The sequence below is a fragment of the Saimiri boliviensis genome, chromosome 1 (genome assembly GCF_048565385.1).
Source record: "Saimiri boliviensis isolate mSaiBol1 chromosome 1, mSaiBol1.pri, whole genome shotgun sequence".
Taxonomy (NCBI): domain Eukaryota; kingdom Metazoa; phylum Chordata; class Mammalia; order Primates; family Cebidae; genus Saimiri; species Saimiri boliviensis.
The window spans coordinates 265,477,918-265,491,291 of NC_133449.1; the positions used below are offsets into that span (position 1 = coordinate 265,477,918).

Here is a 13,374-nt window from a genome sequence, read left to right on the forward strand (position 1 = left end):
ATCAAAAATAAATCACTGAAAATGGGACAATTAGACAAGTGCTTCCTGCTGTGATGTAATAATATTCAGCACCACCTATGAGGTATTTGTCTCCTAGATTAAAAATTGACCTTTAATCTTATTAAGCCTCTAGGTTTCACCAAGAGTTTACTTGAAAACTGGTGGACAGAGGACCATCTTAAATGATACCAGAAAAAGAGTGACCTATTAAATCTAGAATGTGGGAGATTCTACAGAAAAACTTACAAGCAAAGTGAGGGACAAACTATGATAAGAGACTTAAGAGTACATTGACCAAAGCAACTGCAAACCAACTATGAAAATATATTTTTGAGAAAGGAAAATATGAACATTGATAGGTATTAGATATGGAATAATACATTATTAATTTTGATATAAATAATATTCTGTTGTTTTTTAAAAGTCATTATCTGCTAGAGATGGACAGATGATAAAGTATTTATAAGTGAGATAATATAAAGTCTGATAATATAAAGTGAGATAATATAAAAGTTTGTTTTAAAAGTATTACAGGCTGGGTGCAGTGGCTCTCGCCAGTAATCCCAGCACTTTGGGAGGCCGAGGTTGGAGGATCACCTGAGGTCAGGAGTTTTGAGACCAGCTTGGCCAACACAGTGAAATACCCTCTCTATAAAAAATACAAAAATTAGCTGGGCTTGGTGGCACCTGCCTGTAATCACAGCTATTTGGGAGGCTGAGGCAGCAGATGAATTCAGGAGGCAGAGGCTGCAGTGAGCTGAGATGTGCCACTGCACTCCAGCCTGGATGACAAAGTGAGATTCTGTCTCAAAGAAGAAAAGAAAAAACAGTATTACAGGCTGGGTGTGGTGGCTCATGTCTGTAATCCCAGCAGTCTGGGAGGCTGAGGTGGGCGAATTACCCGAGGTCAGGTGTTTGAGATCAGCCTGACCAACAGGCGAAACTCTGTCTCTACTAAAAATACAAAAATTAGCTGGGCATGGTGGTGGGTACCTGTAACCTCAGCTACTTGGGAGGCTGAGGTAGGAGAATCCCTTGAACCCAGAAGGCAGAGGTTGCAGTGAGCCAAGATGGTATCACTGCACTCCAGCTTGGGTGACAGAGCGAGACTCTGTCTCAAAAAAAAAAAAAAAAAAAAAAAGTATTATAGGAAAAAAAAAAGAAAGAAAGAAAAGGATAAAACTGGACAGGGGAAAGGTATTGCTGGCAAGATGGCTTAAATAGGTACAGCTCCTGTCTGCTGCTTCCACCAAGATTGACACAGAAGGTGGGTGATTTTTGCATTTTCAACTGAGGTACTAGTTTCATCTCATTGGGACTGGCTGCACAATGGGTGCAGCCCAAGGATGGTGAGCTGAAGCACGCTGGGGTGTTGCCTCACCTGGGAAGTGCAAGGGTTTGGACAACTCCTTCTTCTAGTGAACGGAAACCATTAGGGATGGTACCATGCACTCTGGCCCAGATACTATGCTTTTCTCAAGGTCTTTGCAACCCACAGACCAGAAAATTCCTTCCGGTGCTTATGCCACCAGGACCCTGGGTTTCCAGCACAAAACTGGGCAGCTGTTTGGGTAGACATTGAGCTAGCTGTAGAATGTTTTTTTTCATACCCTAGTGGTGCCTGGAATGCCAGCGAAACAGAACTGTTCACTCCCCTGGAAAGGGGTCTGAAGCCAGGGAGCCAAGTAGTCTGGTTCGGCAGGTCCCACCCCCACGGAGCTCAGCAAGCTAAGATCCACTGGCTTGAAATTCTTGCTGCCAGCACAGCAGTCTGAGCACCACCTGGGAAGCTTGAGGTTGGTGAGGGGAGGGGCATCTGCCATTGCTGAGACTTGGGTAGGCGGTTTTACCCTCACAGAGTAAATAAAGCTACTGGGAAGTTCAAACTGGGCAGAGCCCACTGCTGCTCAACAAGGCCTCTGTGGCCAGACTGCCTCTCTAGATTCCCTCCTCTCTGGGCAGGGCATCTCTGAAAAAAAGGCAGCAGCCCCAGTCAGGGACATATAGATAAAATCCCACCTCCCTGGGACAGAGCACGTGGGAAAAGCGGTAGTTGTAGGCACGGCTTCTGCAGACTTCAATGTCCCTGCCTGGCAGCTCTGAATAGAGCAGTGGATCTCCCAGCACAGTGTTTGCACTCTGCTAAGGGACAGACTGCCTCCTTAAGTGGGTCCCTGACCGCTGTGTATCCTGACTGGGAGACACCTCCCAATAAGGGCCGACAGACACCTCATACAAGAGATCTCTGGCTGGCATCTGGTGGGTCCCCCTTTGGGACAAAGCTGCCAGAGGAAGGAACAGGCAGCAATCTTTGCTGTTCTGCAGCATCTGCCAGTGACACTCAGGCAAAAAGGATCTGGAGTGAACATCTAGCAAACTCCAGCAGACCTCAAGCAGAAGGGCCTGACTGTTAGAAGGAAAACTAACAAAGAGAAAGGAACAGTATCAACATCAATAAAAAGGATGTCTACTCAGAGACCCCCTCCGAAGGCCACTGACTTCAAAGACCAAAGGTAGATAAATCCATGAAGATGGGGAGAAACCAGTGCAAAAAGGCTGAAAATTCCAAAAACCAGAACATCTCTTCTCCTCCAAAGGATCACAACTCCTTGCCAGCAAGGGCACAAAACTGGATGGAGAATGAGTTTGATGAACTGACAGAAGCAGGCTTCAGAAAGTAAGTAATAACAAACTCCTCAGAACTAAATGAGCATGTTCTAACCCAATGCAAGGAAGTTAAGAATCTTGAAAAAAGATTAGATGAATTGCTAACTAGAATAACCAGTTTAAAGAACATAAATGACCTGATGGAGCTGAAAAACACAGCATGAGAACTTTGTGAAGCATACACAAGTATCAATAGCAGAACTGATCAAACAGAAGAAAAGGGATATCACAGATTGAAGATCAACTCAAAGAAATGAAGTGAGAAGACAAGATTAGAGAAAAAAAGAGTGAAAAGAAATGAAGAAAGCCTGCAAGAAATTTGGGACTATGTGAAAAGACCAAATCTACGTTTGATTGGTGTACCTGAAAGTGACGAGGAGAATGGAACCAAGTTGGAAAACACTCTTGAGAATATTATCCAGAACTTCCCCAACTTAGCAAGACAGGCCAACATTCAAATTCAGGAAATATAGAGACCACCACCAAGATACTCCTTGAGTAGAGCAACCCCAAGACACATAATCATCAGATTCACCAAGATTGAAATGAAGGAAAAAATGTTAAGGGCAGCCAGAGAGAAACATCAGGTTAGCCACAAGGGGAAGCCCATCAGACTAACAGCAGATTTCTCAGCAGAAACCCTACAAGCCAGAAGAGAGCGGGGGCCAATATTCAACATCCTTAAAGAAAAGAATTTTCAACTCATTATTTCAGATCCAGCCAAACTAAGCTTCATAAGCAAAGGAGAAATAAAATCCTTTAGACAAGCAAATGCTGAGAGATTTTGTCACCACCAGACCTGCCTTACAAGAGCTCCCGAAGAAAGTACTAAACATAGAAAGTAACAACCAGTACAAAAACATGCCAAATTATAAAGACCATTGTCGCTATGAAGAAACTGCATCAACTAATGGACAAAGCAGCCAGCTAGCATCACAGTGGCAGGATCAAATTCACACATAACAATATTAACCTTAAATATAAACAGGCTGAGTGCTCCAATTAAAAGACACAGACTGGCAAACTGGATAGAGTCAAGTCCCATCAGTGTGCTGTATTCAGGAAACCGATCTCATGTGCAAAGACACACACAGGGTTAAAATAAAGGGATGGAGGAATATTTATCAGACAAATAGAAAACAAAATAAAACAAAAAGCAGGGGTTGCAATCCTAGTCTCTGATAAAACAGACTTTAAACCAACAAAGATCAAAAGGGATAAAGGACATTACATAATGGTAAAGGAATCAATGCAACAAGAAGTGCAACTATCCTAAATACATATGCACCCAATACAGGAGCACCCAGATTCATAAAGCAAGTTCTTAGAGAACTATAAAGAGACTTAGACTCCCATACAATAATAGTGGGAGACTAACATCTCACTGTCAATGTTAGATCAACAAGACAGAAAATTAAGAAGGATGTCCAAGACTTGAACTCAGCTCTGGACCAAGCGGACCTAATAGATATCTACAGAACTCTCTACCCCAAATCAACAGAATATACATTCAGCACCACATAGCACTTATTCTAAAACTGTCCATATAATTGGAAGTAAAACACTCTTCAGCAAATGGAGAAGAATGGGAATCATAACAAATAGTCTCTCAGATCACAGTGCTATTCAAATTAGAACTCAGGATTAAGAAACTCACTCAAAACCACACAACTACATGGGAACTGAACAACGTGCTCTTGAATGATACTGGGTAAATGAAATGAAGGCAGAAATAAAAATGTTCTTGGAAACAATGAAAACAAAGACACAACATACCAGAATCTCTGGGACACATTTAAAGCGGTCTGTAGAGGAATATTTATAGCGTTAAACACCGACAAAAGCAAGCAGGAAAGACCAAAAATCAACACCCTAACATCACGATTAAAAGAACTAGAGAAGCAAGAGTAAACAAATTCAAAAGCTAGGAGAAGACAAGAAATAACTAAGATGAGAGGAGAACTAAAGAAGACAAGAGACAAGAAAAACCCTTCAAAAAAAAAAAAAATCAGGAGCTGCTTTTTTGAAAAGAGCAACAAAATAAACCACTAGCCACACTAATAAAGAATATAGAGAAGAATCAAATAGATGGAACAAAAAATGATAAAGGGGCTATCACCACTGATCCCACAAAAATACAAACTACCATCAGAGAATACTATAAACACCTCTACGCAAATAAACTAGAAAATCTAGAAGAAATGGGTAAATTCCTGGACACATACATCCTCCCAAGACTAAACCAGGAAGAAGTCAAATCCCTGATTAGACCAATAACAATTGGGATAGCATTAGGAGAAATACCTAATGTAGATGACAGATTGATGGGTGCAGCAAACCACCATGGCATGTGTATACCTATGTAACAAACCTGCATGTTCTGCACATGTATCCCAGAACTTAAAGTATAATAATAACTTAAAAAAACAGATAAGGGAAGGATAGTTAAAACAAGACTGGTAAATGCTGATAATTTTTGAAGCTGGGTGATGGATATTTCTGCCTATGTGACATTGATTTTGTACTACTAAAGGAAATTCTATGCATAACATACCACATTATGTAATTATATATTTAATGCAATATGTAGTTCCATTTATAAATTTTGCATCTATTATTTACAGAGATTAAAGAAAAAATAATTATCTGGAAAGAAGGAAAGACAGAATTTTAGTTAATGATTCAGAAGTCTTACTTTTATAACAGGCAACTGAATTAATTAGAGAAATTAACAAAATCATCCAGCCTAACATATTGAAATGAATTTTTCCTGCCAAATAAACTAAAAAGGTTCTTTTAAATCATCAAGTAAAAAACAAAAACAAAACAAAAAACCTATTAAATTTTATGTTATCAGGAGTCAAAAGAACACTCACGTTTTGAAGGAGTTGCTCAAACCAGTCATATCCAGTATCTCTGCATGCTGCAACCTAATGGGTGGTGAAAAGTATCAAAGTTAGAAATACATTTAAAAATCTGAGTAAAACATACTTTTGTTATGCTTTAGCCTGAAACATGTTTCAATTTTCTCAATTCAAAAGTTTATTTTTAAACTATTTTTTCAGTAACCCAACCTTTACCAGTGTTATAGAACGTAATTCTAAAATCTTAAAACACACTGAAGAAATTAGCTTAATATATTGAAGTTTAATATGGCACTAAATGTTTAAAATGGCACAAGTTTAAAATGACACAATAACTTGAACTACGCTCTGTGAGGAAAATCTGTAAGATGTAAAACATTAAAAACAAAAATATAATAAATAAAAACAAAAATATTTCTTATTACCCTGCTAGACGGTACATTTTAAAGACATCAATAGAAATGTAGAATATCATGTAATTGAATATACAGAATTCCTTTTCTCTTTTTTCCTGAGAGGGGATCTTGCTATATTGCTCAGGCTGGAGTACAGGGCCTATTCACAGGCATGATCACAGTACGCTGCAGCCTTTAACTCCTGGTTCAAGGACCAGTTGATACCCCCATCTTACTGAGCAGCTGGGATTACAGGCATATGCCACTGTGACTGGCAAAAATTTCTTATATTAAAAACATAAAATGTATAGCTTATGCATAATTAAAAATATATAACTAATCCATATTCATGATTTCTGAAAAAGGTAGGCACTACTATCTTTGCAGATTATTAACCTTGGGCGATTCTATCTGTTGTTCTATTTCTCCTTTCCCTCCCTGTTTTTAATTGCCACAGGGATAGGAATATCTCAGTATCAGTGTTTACATCAATTAATGCCAAGAAGTAGGGCTATATGGAAACATCATGTTACTTGCATCCCTTGAACATCTCCGAAATATAAAGATGGCAGTACTAAATGTCAAGATCAATGAAATATCTCATTATTGTCTTTTCCTTCATAAGACACGTAGGCCTCAATTAGGTCTGCACCAGTAGTGATCACACCCTTGTTCCAGTCCTTCTTACCACATCGGTAATATTTAAAATTTTCCTTGTCATTGCTTCTTTGTCATTGTGTGGAGTTGGAGTAAACCAGAGTTTCTGGAACGTTTCATTTACTAATTTCTAGAAGAAAGAGGAATTTCAAATTAATTATAACAAACACGCAAATTCACAATTCCAAATTCTCATTAGGCCCAAAACAAAGCTATAAATAACTAATCAACAAAACACGAATTGTCAGGAATTTCCGTTATGAATTTCCTCAGTTTTTTTTTTTTTTTAAATACCTATTCCTCAAAACAATAAAATTTTCAATTTGGTAAAAATTTTAAACAATATGAATGAGTGATACTATTTCTAGCCTAGAACTTCTTCATATTATACATTCAAATGTTTATGACCAAACTAAAAAATATGTTTACTGCTTTTGGAGAAGAAGTTGTTATAGTGTTTGTTAAACTTAAAAAAAAAAGGGACAATTACATATAATTACATATATATAAATTTACTAATGAATTTAGGATTAAACTTAAAAATTTTTTAGAGATACATAATAGCTGTACACATTTATGAAGAAATTTTGATGCAAGCATACAATGTATAATGATCAAATTAGGGTAACTGAAGTATCCATCACCTCAAGCATTTATCATTTCTTTGTGTTAGGAACATTCCATTTCCACTCTTCTAGTTATTTGGAGATGTACAATAAGTTATTGTTAACTATAGTCACACTATTGTGCTTCTGAACATTAAATTTTATTCCTTCTAGGTGTATTTTTCATAACCATGAACCAACTTCTCTTTATTCAACCCCTCGCAAACTTCCCTTACTCTGCTAACCATTCTTTTTTGGTTTCCATGTATAAGTGAAAATATGTGCTATTTGTTTTACTGTGCCTGGCTTATTTCACTTAACATAATGAAATAAAGTATTTAATAATTTAAAAAGGTAAACATATAACATTTGAAAATCAAAATAATCCTATGAGAAACCTTTTTGAGATGGAGTCTCACTCTGTTGCCCAGGCAGGAGCGCAGGGGCCAGATTATAGCTCACTGCAGGTTTGAATTCCCTGGGCTCAAGTAATCTTCCTGTGTCAGTCTCTAGAGGAACTACAGGCATGCTCTACTATGTTTGGCTAAATTTTAGAAAATTATTTTCATCTTTTTTTTTATAGAAATAGGATTCTTGCCATGTTGCCCAGGCTGGTCTCCAACTCTAGGCCTCAGCTATTCTCCTGCCTTGGCCTCCCAAAGTACTGGGATTATAAGCATGCACTACTATGGCCAGTCTTAAATAAATACTACCATTGTGGAATTGGTTAAGATCAGATTGTAATAATTAATATAAAATCTAGAAACAAAAAAAAGTATCAAAGAATGTATTTTTCTTAAGTTTATAAACTAAAAATAATGATTCACTATAAAGTTTTTGTATATATTTAAAAATCAACATTTAGATGCAATAAACATTTAACTTATTTTAAACATTAATGAAAATAAATTTAAAGTAGTCAACACTACCTTAATGCCCTCTTCATCATTGACTCTGCGAATCATTTTTACACACATTTCTGTGATTTTTGGAAATGTTGGCTGTTCAATACAAATGTCTCTTAGAATCTTTATTACTCTTTTCCTGACACTGATACCAGTATCCTAAAAACAGAAAGGTATTTTTAAATGTCAGAAAAATTGAGATGCCTTACGTGTGAAATTAGAAAGTATCCATACGCAGTATATTCACTATTTGTTAACATGATAAACACAGTTGACATATTTGCTTACATGCTTTCTTACTGCTACTATAAATATATTATTTTATTCTACTGCCTTTACTTTTAAAGTATGATATCTAAGACATAAAAACATATTTTATAGTTAAGCCCTGGACACAAGACTAGAAGTACATGCTTTTCAAAATCAAATGAGATAATACACATAAGCTTTAGAATAGTATATGGCACTTAAACGGCACATGAAGTATCACTTAAAAAGTCAACTTCATAAAAATGTTTAATCAGAATCTAATCAAACCTTTGGCACTACCGTATGGTTACTATTTTTGTTGTTGCTGAGGAGTTTAGCTCTTGTTGCCTAGGCTGGAGTACAATGGTGTGATCTCAGCTCACTGCAACCTCTGCCTGCCAGGCTCAAGTGATTCTCCTGCCTCAGCCTCCCGAGTAGCTGGGATTATAGGTGCATACCACCATGCCCAGCTAATTTTTGTAGTTTTGGTAGAAACAGGGTTTCACCATGATGGTCAGGCTGGTCTCCTGACCTTGGGCGATCCACATGCCTTGGCCTCCCAAAGTTCTGGGATTAAAGGCATGAGGCACTGCGCCTGGCTTACCTTTTTATAAAAGATATAATAACACAAGTTAAATTAATCAAAGCTCTGGGTAGATAACAAATCAGGCCTTTTTAATCAGTCAATGTCATATGGGATGTAAAAAAAAAAGCATAAGAAAATAGTCTTCAATTTTAAGACATGACCCTCAAATGCAATGTATTACCTTTGAATTCTTATTCTTAAAAAAGAAGAATAACAAAACATTTTTAGGACAACAGAGGATCTAAGAACTAGTATTAAGATGGTAATAAGGAGTGTTAATTTGGGTGAGATAATTGGTTTTGTTTGTATAGCACAGTATCAATTTTCGGTGACACAAACTGAAGTGTTCACAAGAATAGTAAAAAATGTTTGACTTAAAATAATTTAGCAGAAAGTACAGATGAAGTATTGACGTAGGTACAAGGATGTTCACTGTAATTTTTTTTTTTTTTAACAAACTTTCATATTAAAGAGTTTTAAAAATAAAAAGCACCAGACATGTAATCTCCATTATGTGACTTAGCAATCCCAAAGATACTTTAGGACATTTTACTAGGGTTACCAATATCAGAGTTCATTAGATATTTGGGAATCCTGCTGATTTTACCCTGCAAAAGACTGAAGGCCTAAGAAGAAAAAACTTTCTTCCAGACTTCCTTTAAATTATTTGTTTTTCAACCAAGATTTATGCCTAGTTGAAGCTAAATATTACTCTATACTCTGTTATACAATGTTCTGAAACTAGGCCAAGGGTGACAAAATAAACTCTTGTCATTGAGGTAATACTTAATTTTGTGCATCTATGTTGAGTTCTACAATAAGTCAATATGGTTGCAATGGGTAGTGTGGAGACTCCACAGATATTTCCTTATGCTAAATGTTTCCTTTTGTTTTTCAGAAAAATGCTTCAGGTCCAGAGAATTCCAAGACATTACAAGGAGTGTATCTTAAAACAGTAGTTCTTACGTTTGCTCTTAAATCTCAAATAACTTCTGGGCTTAACTTGTAGGTATCTGAGTTTATCAATATTCAGGTTTAAGGAAACTAGAAGATACACATAAAGGATCCCAAAATATTGTCAGATATCAATGTTCTGTACTTGTCTCTCACTGAAATAATTCTTCTTGTTTATATACATACATACATAGAATCACTCTAGTTTCTTGTTCAAAAACATTTAACTATCCCATGTGGTTCCTATCATCTACTCATCGTAAACTGGTATACTTAAAAACTAATAGCAACTGAAAAAAGGAATCCAATTTGTTTCATGATACTGTAAGGGCTATTCTTGAAAATATGTACTTGTTTAGAAAGTGGCAATAGTTCACAGATTAGACAATATAAATACATATTTGGTACATTTATATTTCTAGCTTAACACTTTAAAACCAAACATGACTCTTGAAAGGCAAAATTATATTCATGAGTCATTATAAAAATGACAAACAAACATACCAATATTCTTTCAATCAGCATATCATAATACTGTTCAGCAAGCTGAGGGCGACAAAGGACAAATCGACCTAGTAATTCCACTGCTGCTTCTCGGACACTAGTCGAGTTATCCATCAATCGTCCATGAACACCTCGTTGCATATCAAGCTAAAGAAAAATGAAGGGAAAAAAAGGCAATTTATACCTATATAGAGTAAAATTCCAATTTGAATATGAAAGAAAGAATCATTTTTGCTCTTTACCCTTGCTAGAATACTGGGGTCTACAGCAACAACCTCAGATAAACACTTCATGGCTTTTGTTCGAACAGCAATTGCATTTTCACCAAGAACTCGTAGGATCTGCCAAGCAAACATTTTCATAAATTTTAGAATACATAAAATTTAATTAAAAATAGCATGAAAACATGCAAAAAACCTACAAATCTATTATTTACCTCTCTTTAATCTGTATACAAATGAGTAAAGGATCTTTCTTACTGATTCAAAGTTTGACTTAAAAGATCAGTACAGGTGCTAAGTGTACAGTCCATACTTTGGAGCCTTTCCTTTATCCTAGCATTCTCAATTAAACCTGTTTTTTATTGCTATGCTTCATTTGCAGAACCTATTGCCCCACTAAAAACTTGCTATGTGTAACATTAATCAAGCATATTCAGTATCATTTAAATCATAATTTGGTAGTTGAATGTTTTTATAATGTCACTCTACTGATACCATATATGTGTGCATTCATACAAATATATATGTTCAATTTATTTGTAAAACAAGAATATGTAAAAGGCATGTAGAACAAGGACTTTTTTTGAGATGCAGTTTTGCTCTTGTTACCCAGGCAGCAATGGCATGATGTTGGCTCACTGCGATCTCTTCCTCCTGGGTTCAAGTGATTCTCCTGCCTCAGCCTCCCGAGTAGCTGGGATAACAGGTGCACACCACCATATCTTGCTAATTTTTGTATTTTTCTTTTTTTTTCTGAGATGGAGTTTCACTTTTGCTGCCCAGGCTGGAGTGCAATGGCGCTTGGCTCTCTGAAACCTCTGCCTCCCAGGTTCAAGTGAATCTCCTGCCTCAGTCTTCTCAGTAGGTGGGATTACAGGTATGCACCACCACACCCAGCTAATTTTGTATTTTTAGTAGAGATGGGGTTTCTCCATGTTGGTCACGCTGGTCTCGAACTCCTAACATCTGGTGATCCACCAGCCTGGGCCTCCCAAAGTGCTAGGATTACAGATGCGAGCCACTGTGCCTGGCTGGATATTTTAATATAGGACACAAAAACAAATACTGCCTCTATGATCTTTTAAGTACCTGTACTTAACAATGAATAGGTATTATGCACTACTCACAAGCTTCCAGAATCAGAAAAATCAACACCACTGTATAAGAAATTCTTATCTGGTTTACCTGTGTCAAATAAATATCAAAGCTCTGGGCAAACGGCCTCATGGAGGCCAAGTATCGAACAATCAAGCAAGCATCATCATAGTCCACAGTATCAGAGTTCATCCTGCAACAGAAAGTCATTAAAAATGTATATTTCTTTTTTGTAACTTAGGTAAATAGGTATCAAGGATATAATATAAAATGTTTTCTCTTTGGATCTTACTTTAATGTGCTAAACTGAGAAGGTGTGGTTTTGATAATGCTTCTAAGAAACTTTTTACGGTTTTCAGCTCGATGCATAATTTGGCCAGTTGTCTCAATTTCCTTTGCATGATGTGTTCCTTCAGATGATTCTTCATCTTTTTGTGATTTCATTGCTTTTTCTGTTTCCAGAGTCGTGTCTCGAAACCACTGGGCTATGTAGAATTTACGAGAAAACTGGAGAGAAATTAGATAGATTTGAGCTTGATGAAATTTGCAGTAAGATTCCCAAGTAACAGAATGCTCACAATTAGGAATATAAATATTAAGGTTTACTTTCAAACAACTTCCATGTGATAAAAACAGATTTTAAGAAAGCCAGAAAATTCAGAATACCCCAAATGTTAGAAAACTTATTATTTTACTATGTTCTAATATTTATATTAATAATGTCAAGATAAGTTGATAAACACAACTGTATTAAATATAGAATGCTACTATCAACTACTTAATTAAGGACAATATCATGACAAAATTAGACAAATGATGGGTAAACTAGGAAAGTTCAGAACAAATGGATACAACACTGAAGGTAGAAGACTTCACCTGTTTTCAAATTTTGCCTTAGTTTTCCAAGAAACACACAAGACAATTGTTACTGAAATAGTTTAACACTGAGGTACACCTGTAAATCTGTTCCTTTGAATACAAACTAAAAATCTGCAGTAACTGGCTGAATAGCTTAGTGGTATCACATTTCTTTCCGTTGCATACCCATCAGTTAAAAAATAAAATTCCTCTATGTATAATGTTCTCAAATAATAGTTTATAAATTTTGTACATGAACCTCTTATACTAATATTTTGGATGCACTATGTAACATACATAAAATAGCAGTAAAATTATATTAAAAAAATATAAAAATCTAATAGTTTCTTTTTACAGGCTTATTATAAAACATCTCATGTACCATTTGGCCCATACTCACTCTGAGGACCTAGCCTAGTCTCAAAGATCCCTTATGGAAAGACTTACAAATATTGCTCTTATCATACAATTTTAGTGCAGCACAGTATCTGTAACCAGAATACTATATAAGAGAAATCAACCCAAAGCATTTTTTTCTGTTTAGATTATCAAGTATCCCTTTGTTTTGAAAATCAATATTCCAAACAACTTTTCCTCTTCATCACGCTACCTCCCGATTTTCTTAAACCCAATTTATATCTTAAACCCATGTAATATCTCCAAAAAAGGGGAAAAGAATCCTACCACTAGTGAAGGGTCAGTCTCAGTATTTTCATCCAAGTAATCAAGCAATGCTTTTTGTAATTGTTGGATTTCATCTTCCCCTCCTGAAACCTACAGAATAAACCAAGTAAGAACAAAAAAGATATTACTG

The 13,374-nt window shown here is 36.2% G+C and overlaps 1 protein-coding gene across 5 annotated transcripts in view; it reads right to left on the reverse strand.

Moving 5' to 3' along the window:
* The window catches only part of NIPBL (NIPBL cohesin loading factor), a 198,172-nt gene that overhangs the window by 38,052 nt on the left and 146,746 nt on the right, over nucleotides 1-13,374 (reverse strand). For all 5 annotated transcript variants that reach the window (XM_039464756.2, XM_039464792.2, XM_074386607.1 and 2 more), the window contains 8 exons: nucleotides 13,245-13,334; nucleotides 11,995-12,209; nucleotides 11,793-11,895; nucleotides 10,629-10,727; nucleotides 10,387-10,533; nucleotides 8,118-8,252; nucleotides 6,615-6,713; nucleotides 5,544-5,597 (listed from right to left, as the gene is read on the reverse strand). In XM_039464756.2, coding sequence (XP_039320690.1) covers nucleotides 5,544-5,597; nucleotides 6,615-6,713; nucleotides 8,118-8,252; nucleotides 10,387-10,533; nucleotides 10,629-10,727; nucleotides 11,793-11,895; nucleotides 11,995-12,209; nucleotides 13,245-13,334 — 942 coding nt within the window. The remainder of the gene's footprint in view (nucleotides 1-5,543; nucleotides 5,598-6,614; nucleotides 6,714-8,117; nucleotides 8,253-10,386; nucleotides 10,534-10,628; nucleotides 10,728-11,792; nucleotides 11,896-11,994; nucleotides 12,210-13,244; nucleotides 13,335-13,374) is intronic.